Source organism: Lynx rufus, unplaced genomic scaffold (genome assembly GCF_022079265.1).
Source record: "Lynx rufus isolate CCGP_SWC_20201006 ecotype Redwood Valley unplaced genomic scaffold, mLynRuf1.p SCAF_13, whole genome shotgun sequence".
Lineage (NCBI taxonomy): Eukaryota > Metazoa > Chordata > Mammalia > Carnivora > Felidae > Lynx > Lynx rufus.
The window spans coordinates 976,827-994,283 of NW_025814827.1; the positions used below are offsets into that span (position 1 = coordinate 976,827).

The following is a 17,457-nucleotide window of genomic DNA, read 5'->3' on the forward strand; positions in this document are numbered from 1 at the left end:
TCAAAAGTCCTCTTTATTGAAATCCAATCTCATACTCAAGAAGCTTACTTATTTCTTTGCAGCTAAAAGTTTGCTTTCAAGAGCAGGGTGGATACCAAGCTACAATCTAAATATATGAGGAATAAATGTAAGGGTTTTCATATATTGTTTTGAAAAACATTTTTCTCTAAACCTCATCCTGTACTTCTTCAACTATGAATCTAAAATCCAACGATACCAGTCTATTCTAAAACCAAACAATGTTTTTTCTCATATTCTTAAAAATATTATAAGGCATTCTATTCTTTTAAGCCTACGTGGCAGAACAACAAATAAGCTAAATAAGGAGGCATTTTACAACACTTCCTCACCGCCTTCTACAAAAACTGGGGAAAGGTGGAGGCTGGAGGAATGGAACATCTTTTTTTTTTTCTGGATGATGATAAGGGTAAGAAAAGTGAGGGGTGAGGGGGAAGTAGAGGAATGGAGAATGAAGGAAGAGAAGAAGAAGAAAAAATTAGAAGAGAAGAAAAATTAGGAGAAAAAGAAGCAGATGAACGGAGGAAATAAAAGAATACTCAACTAAAACAACATGGTATTTTTAGACAGCACTCTACCATATATTTTGAATACCAACACCACTCTTCAATATGATATATTGAAAACAATAAATGTAATTAGCTCACTAACATTTAGTTTATTAACATTTAATTCAATAGTTACTATATGCCAAGGGCTTATGCTAACTGCTTAAGTTAAAGAGGTAAGATTCTCTGGGTGTCAGAGTTTTACCAAGAATAACACCAAAACAATCTGCAGTAAACTATTATTCTGACTGGTATCACTCCACAAACTGTTCAGCAGATTATCCTCCGGAATGAGTTCAGAGGAAAGATGATTTGTAATTAGTGATTTGTAAGATGGAATTTGCCATATCAAATAAAGTATCTACAGATATTACCTAAACACTATTCAAAAATAAAGCACCATATAAAGAACTAGTTCAGTTTTAAAAATGAGTGTGTTTAGAGATTCATGAAACTCAGACAGCATACACTGAAAAGTTAGGCTCACTTGACATTCATCTGTGCTTCCCTGGTGCCTGGACTAATGCAAAGTGCACAAGCAGGTGCTGAAAAAATGCTTGAAAAGATAAGAAGTTTGAGAATTCTATTACATTTAAGTAAAACTTAAAAATTTGTCAAACAGTAAATTTAATAAAATCTGAAATGTAATGCTTTTTATCAAAACAATGCCTTTTGTGACAGCATCCATTTTGAAAAATTAAACATAAGACAATGACAACTTTTAAAACCTGATAGACAATTTTAATTAGACAAAAGATTCAACTCCACCAAGGTCCCTTTCTACAGGTATAGGACACACTTCTATTTTTATCTACTATAGTCTATGTATTACATTGTCTCAAGTGACAAACAAGAAAAATGAAGCTAATGAAATACTGTGAAACAGACACCACGCCAAAGAGAAAAGGCCATCTTCTGATAGGATGATAGCCGACCATCTGTCCCCCTGCCACTCAGTGACAATTACAAATACTCCATCAGTTTTCCTGTAGGTGGAGATGATAAATGGGGTAAAGACTTCTTTTGTAGATTCTGATGTTCTTTTCTGATCTAATCTGAGGTTTAACAAATGACTCAAAGGAAAGCACAGAGTTCAACAAGCTTATTAATTTATTATGCTGTGAAGATAGAGAAAGGTTGAACTCAACACTGCAACAGGGAATGGTTCAATTATATTGAACCAAGCTTTGTAATGAAAGGTATTTTCTCAGAATTCTCAGATTTCAAATACAGCATGCTACATTACAATTAGGCTTCATCCTTCAAAGTCATCTCAATAATATCCCAGTAACAATATTACCAAAGATCACAAATAACATCACCCTTTCAATAAAAGATCAAAGGGAAAAGAATGCTCAGAGGCAAAGCTGGAAGTCCTCAGTTGTAAGTGCCTTTCACAGCCCTAGGTGACAAGAGCTTCAGAAACTCTGTAGCTTCACATCAAAGTCACCAGAACCAGGACACAGATTGTCTATAAGTCTATTTAAGTGTTTAATAAAAAGACATATGCAAAAATATAAATATGTTAAAAGTAAAAGAATAGAAAAAGATACACTAACACTAGATAAAAGAAAGCTGGAATGGATAATTAATATTTAGGTAAGGTGGCAAAAAATATTACTAGCAATAAAGAAGGTGATTTCATATGAAAGGGGTCAATTAATCAAGGGGACATAACAATCATTAGCATTTATGCCACTAATAATACAATTTGAAACAACATAAAGCAAAAACTGATCGAACTGCCAAGAGAAATAGAAGAATTCACAATTAAAATAAAAGGTTTCAATATCCCTTTCTCAAAAATTGATAGAACAAAAGTAGGCAGATAATCAGCAGGGATACAGTAGATGAGGAAACTTACTGAGGCGGCAGCTATGTTCACTGTCCTGATCATGGTGATGGTATGAATATGCTAAAAGTTATAGTAAACCTAAAAGTAAGTGCAGTCTAATTTATGATAGTTATGCCTCAAAGCTGTTTAAAAACAGCAACAATTTTGGGGTGCCTGAGTGGTTCAGTCAGTTGAGCGTCTAACTCTTGATTTCTGCTCAGGTCATGATCCCAGGGTTGTAGGGTCAAGTCCCATATTGGGCTCTACACGGAGTGTGGAGCCTGTTTAAGACTCTCTCTTTCTCTCTCTCCCTCTGCCCCTCTCTCCCGCTCATGTGCACCCTCTTTCTACAAAATATATATATTAAAAAAGAATAAAAATGGCAACAATTTTCTAACTTGTATGAATTGAGGCACTATAATATTCAGTAGAAAAGAGTTAAGTCCAAAAGGGTGTATATAGCATGGTACTTTTTTATAAAGCAGGAAACAGCTAAAATAATATTATACTTTTTAAGAACAGATCTAGGTGCAAAAACAAAACTATGATGGAGACAAGAGCAAAAGGGAGAAGGGAGGGAAACGATATAAAGGGACATATCAGGCGGCACTATCCAAAACTAGGTTTGCAAAATTAATACCATACAAAAATAATATTCAAGGAGAGAGGCATGAAATAGGAAAGAGGGACCCTTCATATTTTTAAGAGGTAAAATTCATCAGTAAGACAAAAATTATGTAAATAGTTGTAATCATGATAATAAAACATTGTGATATACATATATACAGAGGGATTTTTAAAACACAAGAAGACATGTATAAATAGTAATAATAGTATACTGGCAATCTTTCCATTTTTGAGAAAAGGGTATTAGTGAGCAGAAAAAATAGGTATGAAAAATGAGAATATTTGCATAACAATGAGCAAATCTGATCTAATATATATTATATATACCCAAAGTGAGAAATGTATTCTTAATGTTTTACAGCGTATTAAGCCATAAAGAAAATCAATAAACTCTCCAAAGTAGAAGCCTAGATAAACCATACACTCTGATCATAATGTGACAAAAGTTGAAATTAAAAACAAAGAACAGGACTCATTTTAGCATCACATAGTTTAAAACTGAAGCAATGCCCAGAAGATTAGTCTGGTCCCTATACAGAATGGCAGTCAAATCCATGAATCACTTCAGACTTTTAAATGGCACATATATACTCATACTCATAAAACAAAAGGCACTGCCACCTCTCTAATCCATAACCTTGGAAATACCTTTTTGTTTAAAAGGAAATAACTGTAATTCTAAATTGTTGGAATTTTTTAAATTTTGTCACTTTAAAATACTTTTAAAACCCATTAATTTAGAAACAAAATAAGCCTACTAAAACATGTTTAAGAGTTAAATGAAGAAAATGAACGCTTAACTAAAGGACACATAAACAAATGCAAGGCACAAGTAGACAAACATGTTGCTGGATGGAAAGAAAATACATTTAAAAGATGCCTACTCTTGGGGCGCCTGGGTGGCGCAGTCGGTTGAGCGTCCGACTTCAGCCAGGTCACAATCTCGCGGTCCGTGAGTTCGAGCCCCGCGTCGGGCTCTGGGCTGATGGCTCAGAGCCTGGAGCCTGTTTCCGATTCTGTGTCTCCCTCTCTCTCTGCCCCTCCCCCATTCATGCTCTGTCTCTCTCTGTCCCAAAAATAAATAAACGTTGAAAAAAAAAATTAAAAAAAAAAAAAAAGATGCCTACTCTTGCCAATTTAATGTAGAATTCCACAGCAATGTCAATAAAAATTCAAACTGGATTTTCTTAGTTTAACAAGTTAATTGCAGAGGTTATGTACAAACTGAAAAGCAGAGGAACAGCCAACTCAATTTTGAAAAAACAATAAAGAAGAAAAAAACCTACACTACTAGGAATGGAAGCAAGAAAACAAAGAATACTATCTCTCAATTTTTGGAGAAAATAATTATTAAGCCACAAATCTACACCTAGTGAAAATATCTTTCACAAGCAAAAGCACTAGAAACAAACAAAAACATAATTTCCTACCAGGAGATACTCACTAACCTGAGTGGGGGATACACTGATAGTTGTTTTATTATTTGTCTACAAATAATAGGAACAGAAAGTAACAGAAAAAAAGGAAAAATCCAGTATTTGGATTAAAGGCATCAAAGGATACTGCAATAAATTTAAAATAAAAGAATTAAGAATATAATTGGCCAAAATATCCAAGTTCACTATGATAGCCATCTATGGTGGCATATGCATTAATTTACCTAATTTAACCATGAACAAAAAATTATGGACACAGAAGATTCCTGAGCAACATGGCCATGAACATAATTGCCATTGTTGTAGTTCTTTATTTTTTTAAAAATGTTTATGCTTTTGTCAATATTACCCACAGACATGATTAACACAGTCAATGGTTCAAAGAAAGTAGTTTCCCACTGCTCTCCCACTTCTTTCTCCAATCCAGGCACAATGGTTTTAGTAGGTTATTTTATCTTTCTTCTCTATATTCCTGAATATACGTTTGCATTGCCACTTCTTCATTTTCCAGTTTATGATTATCTACTGATTTCTCAGCATGCAACATAAGGATTTAGTTCTATTCCCAGAGCCTGGCGTCACTACCCACACTTTATAGCTTCTGTATCCCCTCCATCTTTCCAAATATGGAGGGACCAGGAAATAAGTGTTATCTCATTATCTAGGTGACAGAAATACGGGGTTTATTACATTCCTTTATGATGCTGAAATACTTTGTAATATAAAACAAATTTTTGAGAGAGAGGACCAAATTTGGGATTGTGAAAATTTTGTTTTACAACTTTGTGATTTTCCTGACACAACAGATGTGCCTCTAAAGACTGCAAGAGAAGTCAATTGACAAAATAATTATTACTAAAACTCAATAACTCTGATCAGAGGTCTGCTCCTCTATAAATATTTACTTTGGAACTAATATGCTGGCCATTGAATTTCAGATAAAGAACCTAATAAAGTCCAAATTAAAATAAAAGCATTTAGGGGCACCTGGGTGGCTCAGTCAGCTAAGTGTCCAACTCCTGATTTTGACACAGGTCATGATCTCACGGTTCCATGAGTTCAAGCCCGACTGATGGGCTGATGGCATGGAGTCAGCTTGAGATTCTCTCTCTCCCTCTTTCTCTGTCCCTACCCTGCTTGTACTCTAAATAAATTAATTAATTAATTAATTAATTAAAATAAAAGCATTTATAATCAATTATTTAGTAAGGAAAATAAGAATTATGTAAATTAGGCAAATAAAATGTTAAACTCATTAACTATTCTTGTCAGAGTGAGAACATTCCTGCTTATAAACTCCTATTAATAAATCCATTATTTCCGGGGCACCTGGGTGGCTCAGTTGGTTGAGCATCTAATTTCAGCTCAGGTCATGATCTCAACAGTTCATGGGTTCAAGCCCCGCATCGGGCTTCAGATTTGTGTGTGTCTCTCTCTGTCTCTCAAAAATAAACAAACATTAAAAAAGATTTTAAAAATAAATCCTTTATTTCCTTTATCGTTACAATATGAAATTATCATATTATGGATTTCAAGATTACACATGTATCAAATTTCTATATAAAGAAGTACATATTACAAAACTTTGAGAGAAGTAGAAGTAGCTTGGGTTATATAAATATGCCTCACTACAACACTGTTTCTGATCCTCTATCATGCAACTGAAAGAAAGAAGCTGCAAAATAGTCATCACAATTGCTTTGGTCTTTTAATGTCGCCCATGGTGATGATTCTGCAACTCCTCACAAATGACACACAAAAGCCAGAAAATGTATTAGTCTGTAATCTGTAGATGTGTAAAAGTAGTCACTATTCTAGACATCCCAAACCACCATGATCTTGAATAAGAGTTTAAGGAGTTTAAGAGTTTATGTCTTTTAAAAAGCAATAATGTTTAGATATTTAATCAACTTTGTAAAGGGAATGGGTATCAGCTACAAATAACAGCCAACATGTTACAACTTAAACACTTAAAATATCAGGTTGGGACACGCCATTCTAATTTCCAAATAAACACATGCAAAAAGGAAAAAAATAGTTTTAATTGCTATAAGCAAACTATAAAATTAGATAACTATCATATTGTAAACAAAAAGCAGCACATATTATAATACATATGGACTCATGCAGAGAAATACAGTTGAAAATGGCTTTTCACATTTGTATAGCTATCTAAGGGTCACAAAATAGAGTTTTATCAAACACTAGAGAGCTTAAGTATCTAAATTGCAGGCATTTGCTACCTATTTGAAATTACATTTTATTTTATTTATTTTTTTAATGTTTATTCATTTATTTTTGAGAGAGAGAATATGTGAGTGGGGGATGGACAGAAAGAGAGACACAGAACCTGAAGCAGGCTCCAAGCTGTCAGCACAGAACCCAATGCAGGGCTCAAACCCACGAACAGTGAGATCATGACCTGAGCCAAAGTTGGATGCTTAACCAACTGAGCCACCCAGGTACCCTTGAAACTGCATTTTAAAATAAACCAACTGTGTTTTTAAAAAAAGGTTCATGGAAGAGAATTTCATGTAGTTGTAATTTACCAACCCAACGACAGAGAATCTTGAAAAAACTGTAAGAAAACTACAGTTCTGATTAATGATCAATATTTCTAAAACTGAATGTTAACTAAAAGAAAACCAATACAGAAAAGAGACTGTAATTTTTTTTTAATTTTTTTAAGTTTATTCATTTTTCAGAGACACAGTGAGACAGAGCACGAACGGAAGAGGGGCAGAGAGAGAGGGAGACACAGAATCTGAAGCAGGCTCCAGGCTCTTAGCTGTCAGCACAGAGCCCGATGTGGGGCTCACACTCACAAACTGTGAGATCATGACCTGAGCCAAATTCCGATGCTCAACCGACTGAGCCACCCAGGCGCCCCGAGACTGTGATTATTAGCAGGAAAAGTGCAATGGTCAAATAACATCAGAAAAAGTATGCAAAATGGACATCAATGAAGTAATATTTCAAAATTATGAATGTGATGATCTATTTTAACTTTCTTAGCATATGGCATTTGCCCAGTTCAACTCTGCTAGAAAGGTGGTTAGAATTTGTTCTAAAATAAATACAAGAAAAATACACTCTACAATAATCAACTTTAGACATATAAAACAGATAAATGCAGCAAAACAATAGGTTTATAAACCAAGTTAATCGCCTGAGATTTAACAAATTTATTTATCTTGCCCTTTAGCATGTCAATAATGAAGCCTAGAGAATTCAAACCATAGTATTTATTCCACAGTAAGAAGAAAATTCCCTTTTCCAACCTTAAGGCTCAATTGCTTGGTTAGAATGAGGAGGAAGGAGTGGTTAAAGGAAATTTTATCTCTTTCCAGCCAAAACATTTTGAAGATAAAAGGAGGGGAAAAAAAAAAGTTTTAATGTGTATCCCAAGGGGTATAATATGTTAGCTAAGTGACAGTAATGCCCAAAGTATAATTTTGATTCTCAAAAGAAACAGTCTCTCCATCTGTCCCTGTCACCAAATAGGTCTATTAGTATGGCCTTGCTAGGTGGTCAGGAAGATGTCTTGTGTTTTAGCTTTCCCAAAATGTTCTTAGTTCTTATGTGGTATGAACCCTGTGGTAGAAGCCAGTAGGCCTGTCAGGGCCAGAATGAAGGTTATGGCAAAGACTCGGAGACATATGGGCAGAGAGGACTGAGGGGTGACCTGGTCAGGAAGAGGCAAACAAATGGCTGATGCTCCACTGTAACACTAAGTGGAAAGAAGAGATCAAGAGTTCACCAGCCACTCTTCATGACTGGTTTACTAAGTGAACAGGTAAAGAAGGGTCTCACACTGGAAATCAGAAAAGAAAGAAGACATCTGGTAGAAAGACCTCAACTTTTCCTCTTAATATGGGGTCAAGTAAGCCATACTCTTCCTCCAATACACATAGATGCTATCTTAAGGAGATAAGCAAGTGGATAGGGGCTAAGGATTGTTATTCAAAAGAGGCTAGGTACAAACTAGAGAAACTGTTTAAATTATTGGATCAAACTAAGTTTAAAACAAACTGGTTACCTACTTCAAATTTTTTCCTTAAACCAATGAAGAAGACTAAATCAGCACGGATAAATAGCTACATGTCTCTGCACGCCCGTGTTCCAATGTGGTGAATTTACCACCATAAGAATTCTAAAAGTTAGAAGAATTATATGTTAACAATCAGCTATATATGTGTGTTACATACTGAACACATACACATGTTCTCTCTCACACACACACATTCTCTCTCACACATATACACATACACCACAAAATTTTTCCCATCCTATTAAAGAGAAAATAAAGGCAATGGAAGCTACATCCTACAAGAAAGGGTAAGGCATTTTTAGATAATTTCTCAAATTAACTTAAAGTGTACCCAACTGAGGTACTGGGGGAAAAATATTTATTCTAAATAAGTCCCAGTTTGTTCATTTGACTTGACTTTCTGTTGAGAAGCAGACAAAATGCTTTCCTAACATGATTACAAAAAGACAACAAATACTTCTGGCTTCTACAAACAAAGGTAAGCAAGGCAAGGAAATGAACCAATCTGTTAGGAATTATCTATTATTTCCTAGACTGTCATCAATTCTAGGAGATATCTAGGAGACTTCTTTCACCTCAACACCAGCGCACTCTGGCAAAAGAGATCAGCTTATATTTCATTAAGTACAGTAATGTCTTCATGTTTTTGCTAACTTAAAATATCATTTTCTTTCAATCACCTAATTTGCATAATTTTTCCAAGCTGAAATACTAATTTGGGATTCATAAAATCACATTTGGTTGTAAACATCCAATAAATTATAGTTAAGATCCTTCATGAAAGTCCTTTTTATACATCCATGAACCAAATGAAAATAAAATTTACTTAAGTACACAGGTTAACAAACACACCAAGGAGTCTCACAAACAGAAAAATATGGATTAAAAAAAAACCCTTTTTAACTTCATTCTCTATATAAGGTTGGATGTACTTCATTCAACATTCACAAAAATCACTATTAGCTTCTTTAGATATTGGTGTGAAAAGAGGATGACTCAGAAATCAGAGGTTTAATTAAAACTTATACTTCATTATTTCTCTAGCAATGTATAAAAACTAAATTTTGGAATGTATTTAAACTAGCACCCATTTGTTTTGACCTTCAAAAATTAGCTACTTTTAACACCTGGATTTTAAGACAATGAAAGAGAAAAAAAATCAAACACATAACAGCTCTTTTTGTGAAGTCTCAAAAAAAAACAAGAAAAATTTCCCAGTCAAATTACAACAAAAACACAAAACATTATACCTTTCTTGACAGGCAGCTACCTATTACGTTTAACAGGCTTAAAAAAAAAATGTGTCAAAGATCAAGAGTAAGTTATCTGATATGTCAAGTGCATAAGGTCAAAGGTACAATTTTATTAGGTCAGAGGTGGTATAAATAAAATCTTACATGTCAAGGAAGAAGGGTCACAGACAAGGTGTATATAACATAAAGACATCACAGATGACAAGTAATAACTTTAAGTAGAACAAGTATGTTTACTACAGATACCTCCACTGATTAAAAATGAAACTTCCATGTGAGTAAATATAAAACGCCCTACTATATCACATAACTCATATCCTATATCGCATGTTTGTTTTCAGGAAGAAAGGGCTATAACCCAGAATAACTACATGAATTAAGTGAGAACTTAAGGAAAATTTAATTCCTTTCAACTGAAATAATATAAAAAAATGAACACATCAACCAAATCTCAAATCACAACAGCTAAACATCAGGCTATGCTATAAGAGCTACAAAAGTTAGACAATACTGCACATTTTTCTTTCAAATTGCATGAACTATTCTTTCCTTCTCAACTTTTCTCACTGAAGTAAAACACATAAAATTTAGATTTCAATTTATATAACAGCAACATTCCAGGGGCGCCTGGGTGGCGCAGTCGGTTAAGCGTCCGACTTCAGCCAGGTCACGATCTCGCGGTCCGTGAGTTCGAGCCCCGCGTCGGGCTCTGGGCTGATGGCTCAGAGCCTGGAGCCTGTTTCCAATTCTGTGTCTCCCTCTCTCTCTGCCCCTCCCCCGTTCATGCTCTGTCTCTCTCTGTCCCAAAAATAAATAAACGTTGAAAAAAAAAAATTTTAAAAAAACAGCAACATTCCAGAAAATGTTTAAATAATCTGTTGTAAATTAAATACAGTTTTTTAATTAAGAGAATTACAAGCAATTTCTATAAATGGAAAATTTTCATTTGTAATGGAATTAAATTCTAATTAAAGAAAGCAATTTAAGATTTTTTCAAAGTGGCACACACATACACATGACTCTTGTTCTAAACAGCAAACTTAAAGAGTGAATGGGGTAAATTATATGAATGATTCAAGTAAAATAAAAAAAAATCCTTACTATTCACTCTTAAAATACTCATACAATTTGAGTAAAAGACAAAAAATTATTTGAGGTAAACTAAATAGATGATTAATTACATGTTTTATTAGAGGTACCTAAAGCCATTCAGTAGAAGCTCTCAGTTCAACTCAGCTCAATGAGCTTTTATTAAATACCTTACCATGTGTCAAGCATTATGTCAAACAATGTGAATACAGGAATTAAATATTAGGAGACTTCCAATTCCAGCCACAGTGGACTGGCTTATACTGACTGGACTATCTCCCAACTCAAAATGTTGTACAAAGTATACCAAATATCAATTTGAAGGCATTACAGTACAGCCAACAGAGCCAGAACTTGAGAGACTGTTATCCCTAACAGAAAGGAAGCACATGAGGTAAGCTCCACATTCACTCTGGATTTTTCCTTGAAAGGCTTATACCAATTTTTGGCATGGAGACACTGCAAACTAAAAGTAGCAGCCTTACTGAGCTGAAGAGACAGAATTGGTTTAGAGCTGCCAAAGCCACTGGAGCTTGAGGGGGGAATATCCTCAAAAGGAGGAAATCATAGAGAAGTAAGCCCAAATAACTATGTGCAATTTCCCATCAAGTGCTGGTCATACCCAGAAACTCAGGAGAAAACAGTAGCTTCAGTCCTCCTACCCAGGTAAGATTTATTGATTTGTTAAGAACCAACCACAGACTTACCCCTGCTTCCTGACAGCATCCAATCCAGATCAAAGCTTCAAGTCCTCGAACTTTCCCCTCCCCAACCAAATCACCTAGCACAAGCCCAAATCCTATAATAAGCCCTTTCTAACACCTTATTTGAGAAGCTCCATAATTCCCCACAGTATACATTTTCCATTCTTTAATAAATAAAACCCTATTTTATTCAACTACAAATATATTCCTGATGGTCTTCACCTGGAGAGCATTGATAAAAAGCTAAGAAAAAGAATGAACTACAACTTCACATAAACATTTAAGATCAATCTCAGAGTTAGGGGTAGGTGAAAGTAGCCAGACACAGAAAGTACATACTGTATGATACCACTTAAAGAATGTTCCAGAACAGGGAAAACTAACTGATGGTGTAGACTAGTTACCGCTTGGGGACATGTCTGGGTTGGAGCATGAGGGAGCCTTCTGGAGTATAAGAAATGATCTATATCTTGATGTGAGTGAAACATATGTAAAAATTAATCAAGCTGTATACTTGAGATTTGTGTACTCTATTAATATACGTTACACTGGGGAACAGGAGTTAAACACACACATGTATGTATATACAGTTACTGCTCTCATTAGAACCATAATAACTTTTCCTGGGCACCTTAAGAGATACTTCACAAACATGAATGTCTCATCTTTGGGTAGCTCTAGAAATTTGCTATTATAAATAGAACCAACAAATTCATAGATTAGCAATGTTATCCATGTCTAGATAACAATTGAATGTAAAATATTTCTAAAAATATTCATACAAATCTAAATTCCACTGTAAGCAATTATAGGTAGATAAATAATGCATTTCCAAAAATTTCTAAATACTGTACTCATAAAATTATCAATTTACATGACATGTATATTGTTAATTATTTTCCAAGAAATGCAGGGCATCACTAAAGAATTCTTTTGTATATTATTAAAATATCAAAATACTATGTCCTTTTTTTACAGTAAAACTGTTCTTATTTCTGTTTCTTGTTAAACTGTATACTAAATTTTAGTATATGCACTGTCAAAGTGAGCACTAAATTGTATACTAAATGACATATTTGTATACTATATTTTAGTAGTTATTAAATGTTAAATATAATTTTAAATAATCACAACCGAACATGGAATTCTTTATAATATAGGACATACTGAGTTTTCAATAAATATGTGGAAATGAACAGAAGTAAAGCTTACCACTTCTTCATCTGAAAGTTCACGCCCTTGAATGCTGCTATTCTCTCTTACAGCTTGCTGGTGTTTTTTTCCTTTAATGTGGCTAAAAAGATACACCTCTGAAGAGATCTAAAAGCATAAAATCAAAGCAATTGTAATCAACATATAATTATATCTAATTATATATTCAGGCCAGTATATTATATGCATGTTGATATCACACTAGCCTTTACATACTAGGCTAAAAATATTTTCTTTAAAACACAACTCTGAGAATCCTCTAGAAGATACATAAGAAAAATCATGCCATTGTAACCAACCTTAACAGGATATCATTTCTTCTAAGTATCAGAGTTCAAATTTCGAGACTGAAAATGCCTTTTTCTTTTTTGATTCCAGTACCCAAAAATATTGCTTGGGCTATCAATTAAGCAGGTATATATCCATTTTAGCAGCAATTGCATTACTCTGGCACTTTGCACTGATACTCTTAAATGCCAATGCTATTTTTATACTACTTACTTAGCATAAAAATCATGAAAGAAATCCACGGTTTAAAATCATATGAATTTTAAAAGACCGGGAGAATATATTTCCATAGTTTAACAAACTTTAGTAATAAATCATATCATCACAATATTAGTAATGACAACCTACCAGGACATTACAGAGGGAACACTGCTTCTTTCTTTCATAAGGAGTCAGTTTGGGGGCATAATCAGTATTTGCATGCCGCCCACTGCTTAACTCAGCAGCTTTTTCTTTTCTTTGTTCAATCTGTTCCATGTGCCTTCGAATGCTTTCATCATGCTGTGAATGAAGTCAAAGCGTGAGAATATAAAAATGATGCAAATTATACGGAGAACTTAAAAAAACAGTATTTCCATTAAAGTTTCTACAATAATAGAAGAAATGTCTTCATTCAATGTTGACGTGAACACTAAGAATAAGAATTTACATAAAGCCCTTTAATATCTCCTACATGCACAGTAACGTCTCTTAGAGTGTGCTTCTTGGAACAACACCATAGGATATTGTAAGTGCTTTGTGGAAAAGGTTCTATCCGCAAATAAATTTGGAAAACACTACATTAAAGCAAAACAGGTTTTTAACACTGAACTATATGGAGCCTGTAGTATGTCTCTGTGCATTGTGACTCAATAAGCCTAGCTCATACTAAAAAACATTTTACACACTTAATTGACTACAACACACTTTTGAGAAGCAGTTCTGGGAACATACTTTCGGAAATGTTGACCCCTACGTAAAGACCAAGCATATCCTCATAGCAGACAAACCCCATCATGATGCAGACTTCTACCACACCAACTCCACACCACCATTTCTGGTTGCTCCACACCTCCAGTGACTTACCCCCAAAACAAAAAACATAACCAAGCTGAAAAAACACAATTCCAGAATTATGACTTAACACTCATACTTTTTCATATGATTGGAAATGTCATCCCACCCACCTACCTATTCTCCTACCCATTCAAGATTCAGCTCAGGAGTTATTCTCTAAAATTTTTTCCTGACTTCTGAAATGCTTCATATTAAACTCAGTGTCCTCATCCATACTTTCATAGCACTCCAAGTAATATGTCCATATGGAAATTATCTGTTTAGCAACTGATTCTCACACTACATTAAGAGTTTCTTGGAATTTAGAATCATGACTGACTCATCTCATTAACCCCACGTCTACTACAAGGCTCAACAGATTTTTGGTACATTAAATTTTAGTGAATGATAAAGTCCTGTGATAAAATATGGCCCTCTACCTTATGGAATGTACTATCTCTGTGAGGAGACAATGTATAAGTAATTGTTACACAGTGTAAAATATACTGCTAGAAACTGTATTACTAATGGTAAAGATTTTCTAGAAAATAGCAGTTTATCACAATTTCCCAAGTTACAATCGCACAATTCATAGGCACTGAAAATCAAGTGAAACTAATTATACTAATCATTTTTTGTTTATTTGTAAATAATTAAAAAGTATAACTATCAGAAACCAAAGAGTAATGCCTTCAAGTCACTAACAAATTGGTTAGTAAAAACAGGAAAGTTAAAATTCCTTTAATTATTCTCATCATTTTATCATATTAAAATAAATTTTTCAGACAGTTGAATTAGAACGGACCAAAACCAAATCATGTAAGTCTTATTAACCAAATATTAAGAATACAAATTAAAATGTTATACAATCCCTTAAATAAAAGATTTAATCTCATGTGCCATTGAAAGCTCTAAAATTTCACATTGAAATATATACTATCCTTACCTTAAGCTGAATTTTTTTTTGGAGCTCTTCCATTGCTTCTTGTTGAGCAGCTGTGAGTGCAGCCAATCGCTCTTCCCTATCTCTGTAAGAAGATAGTAAAAAACGATACACTCAACTGCTTGGAGAATCGAACTTCACGAGGTTAAAAATGATTAGGATACATAGGCTTATGTATTCTACAGGATTATTATTTTTTAAATTATTCTTTCTGAGTGCCTATGTCCCAAATACACTGCTCAATAAATGTTTAAAAAGCAACACAAGTTTTCAGTTATAAAAATAGGTTTCTGGGGGCATCTGGGTGGCTCAGTCAGTTAAGCATCTGACTTCAGCTCAGGTCTTGATCTCATGGTTCATGAGCTCCAGCCCACATTGGGTTTTCTGCTGCCAGCATAGAGCCTGTTTCAAATCCCTTGTCTCCCTCTCTCTCTCTGCACCTCCCCTGACAGCACTCTCTCCCTGTCAAAAATAAATAAATGTTAAAAAGAAATTTAAAAATAATAGATTTCTGGACACAGACCCAGGGATGGTTTTAAATACTAACTACCACTGGAACTCTCATTTAAACATGGCATGTTGAGAGGGAGGAGTTAAATTGGCAACAAGTAGGGAGACCCTAAGCTTGTCTTGTTCCTCCAAAACACCAAACAGACCTCACAATGATTTGATAAAAATCATTCTTAACACCCAAGAAATCAACCAGAGGTCTAAGAAAACAAAAACTGCAAGTCTACAAGTAGAAAAGCAACCACCTTTTGGAAGGCCGGAGGTGCAGAGAGTGGTCTTGGGGGAAACATAGCTGTGGGTATAGCAGTGGGGAGGGAGCCTACTTATGGAGGCTATCGCAAAGTATTATAAGCAGTGGAGTGCAAAATCTGAACTTGTAGAAGTCTGCTACAGTGGAGGAATTGCCTGGCTTAAAGGTGCCCAAGTAGCAAAGCAGGGAGGAATCCCAGGAGTGACAGCCAGCGTGGTCTGAGGACCCCCTCGGTCACAAAAAGGACAGGTGGGACAAAGGTGCTGCACTACATCCAGGCACAGGAGCAGAATAAGGGCTGAGGGCAGCAAGCAGAGTTGTTGGTGTTCTGCTACATTTTGACATAAACCCTGAACTGCTACAGTCCTGCCACTGTTTTCCTCCCACAGGCCAGCAAAAGAATTCCAAGGCCCTCCCCCAGAAAAAAAGCAATGGTCCATGCCTCCAGAGTCCCTAAAATTTGGAGGAGTTCTGAAACTCAGTCATGGGCCTGAGATAAAGAAGCTAGGACACAGGTAGAGTGAATGCAGGGTTCTGACAGAAACAGGGGTGACAAGAGGGGTGACTGATTGTTCTTCTGTGAGGGTTCCCCTGAAGAGTAGGAGGCATTATCTTTCAGCTCTGGGGCTAGAGAGGGGAGCAGAGCCATATTCAACTCACCCATCAGCATGGAGAGCCCTCAGGGAGCAAAACTATATCAACTAGCAGAGGCCAGAGCCATTTACACCAAGCCCCACCCCCCCCATGCCCTGAAGGCACATTTCCACTGCAACAAGTCAGCCTGAGAATCAGCACAGCAGGCCTCTTCCCCAGAAAAACAGCATAAGCAACTTGCTTGCACCAAGTCTATGGATCAAAAAGTATACAAAGCTTCAGATCTAGGGGAAAAAAGATCTAGCTTACTGTTTACTTTTACTACCCTTTGATCCAGCAATGGCACTATTAGGTATTTACCCAAAGGATACAAAAATACAGATTCAAAGGGGTATATGCACCCCAATGTTTATAGCACCATTCTCAACAATAGCATATTATGAAGAGCCCAAATGTCCATCAAATGATGAATGGGTAAAGTAGATGTGGGGTTTGTGTGTGTGTGTGTGACACACACACACACACACACACACACACACACACACACACACACTTGAATATTAGCCAGCAAAAAGAATGAAATCTTGCCATTTACAATGACATTGATGGAGCTAGAAGGTATTATGCTAAGAGAGAAGTCAAACAGAGAAAGATAATTACCATATGATTTCACTCACATGGAATTTAAACAACAAAACAGATGAACATAGGGGAAGGAAGGGTGGGGGAAGAAGATGAGAGAGGGAAACAAACCACAAGAAACTCAATGACAGAGAACAAACTGAGGGTTGTTGGAGGGAGGTGGGTGGGAGATGGGCTAGATGGGTGATTCGTATTAAGGAGGGCACTTGTGCTGAGTACTGGGTGTTGCATATAAATGATGAATCACTGAATTCTACTCCTGAAACCAATATTGCATTGTATGTTAACTAAAATTTAAAATAAATAAAATAAATAAAAAATACACACGGCGTGTTGAAAACATATTTATTTCTGTTCCCTTCCAAAAAACCACAAGAAATGAATAGAATAGGCATAAACTCACAAAGACAAAAATAACAGGAA

At 35.3% G+C, this 17,457-nt stretch overlaps 1 protein-coding gene across 5 annotated transcripts in view; it reads right to left on the reverse strand.

The window, feature by feature from the left end:
* SCAPER (S-phase cyclin A associated protein in the ER) overlaps window positions 1-17,457 on the reverse strand; it is a 508,319-nt gene that overhangs the window by 307,504 nt on the left and 183,358 nt on the right. For all 5 annotated transcript variants that reach the window (XM_047074743.1, XM_047074740.1, XM_047074744.1 and 2 more), the window contains 3 exons: window positions 15,042-15,123; window positions 13,409-13,561; window positions 12,773-12,880 (listed from right to left, as the gene is read on the reverse strand). In XM_047074743.1, coding sequence (XP_046930699.1) covers window positions 12,773-12,880; window positions 13,409-13,561; window positions 15,042-15,123 — 343 coding nt within the window. The remainder of the gene's footprint in view (window positions 1-12,772; window positions 12,881-13,408; window positions 13,562-15,041; window positions 15,124-17,457) is intronic.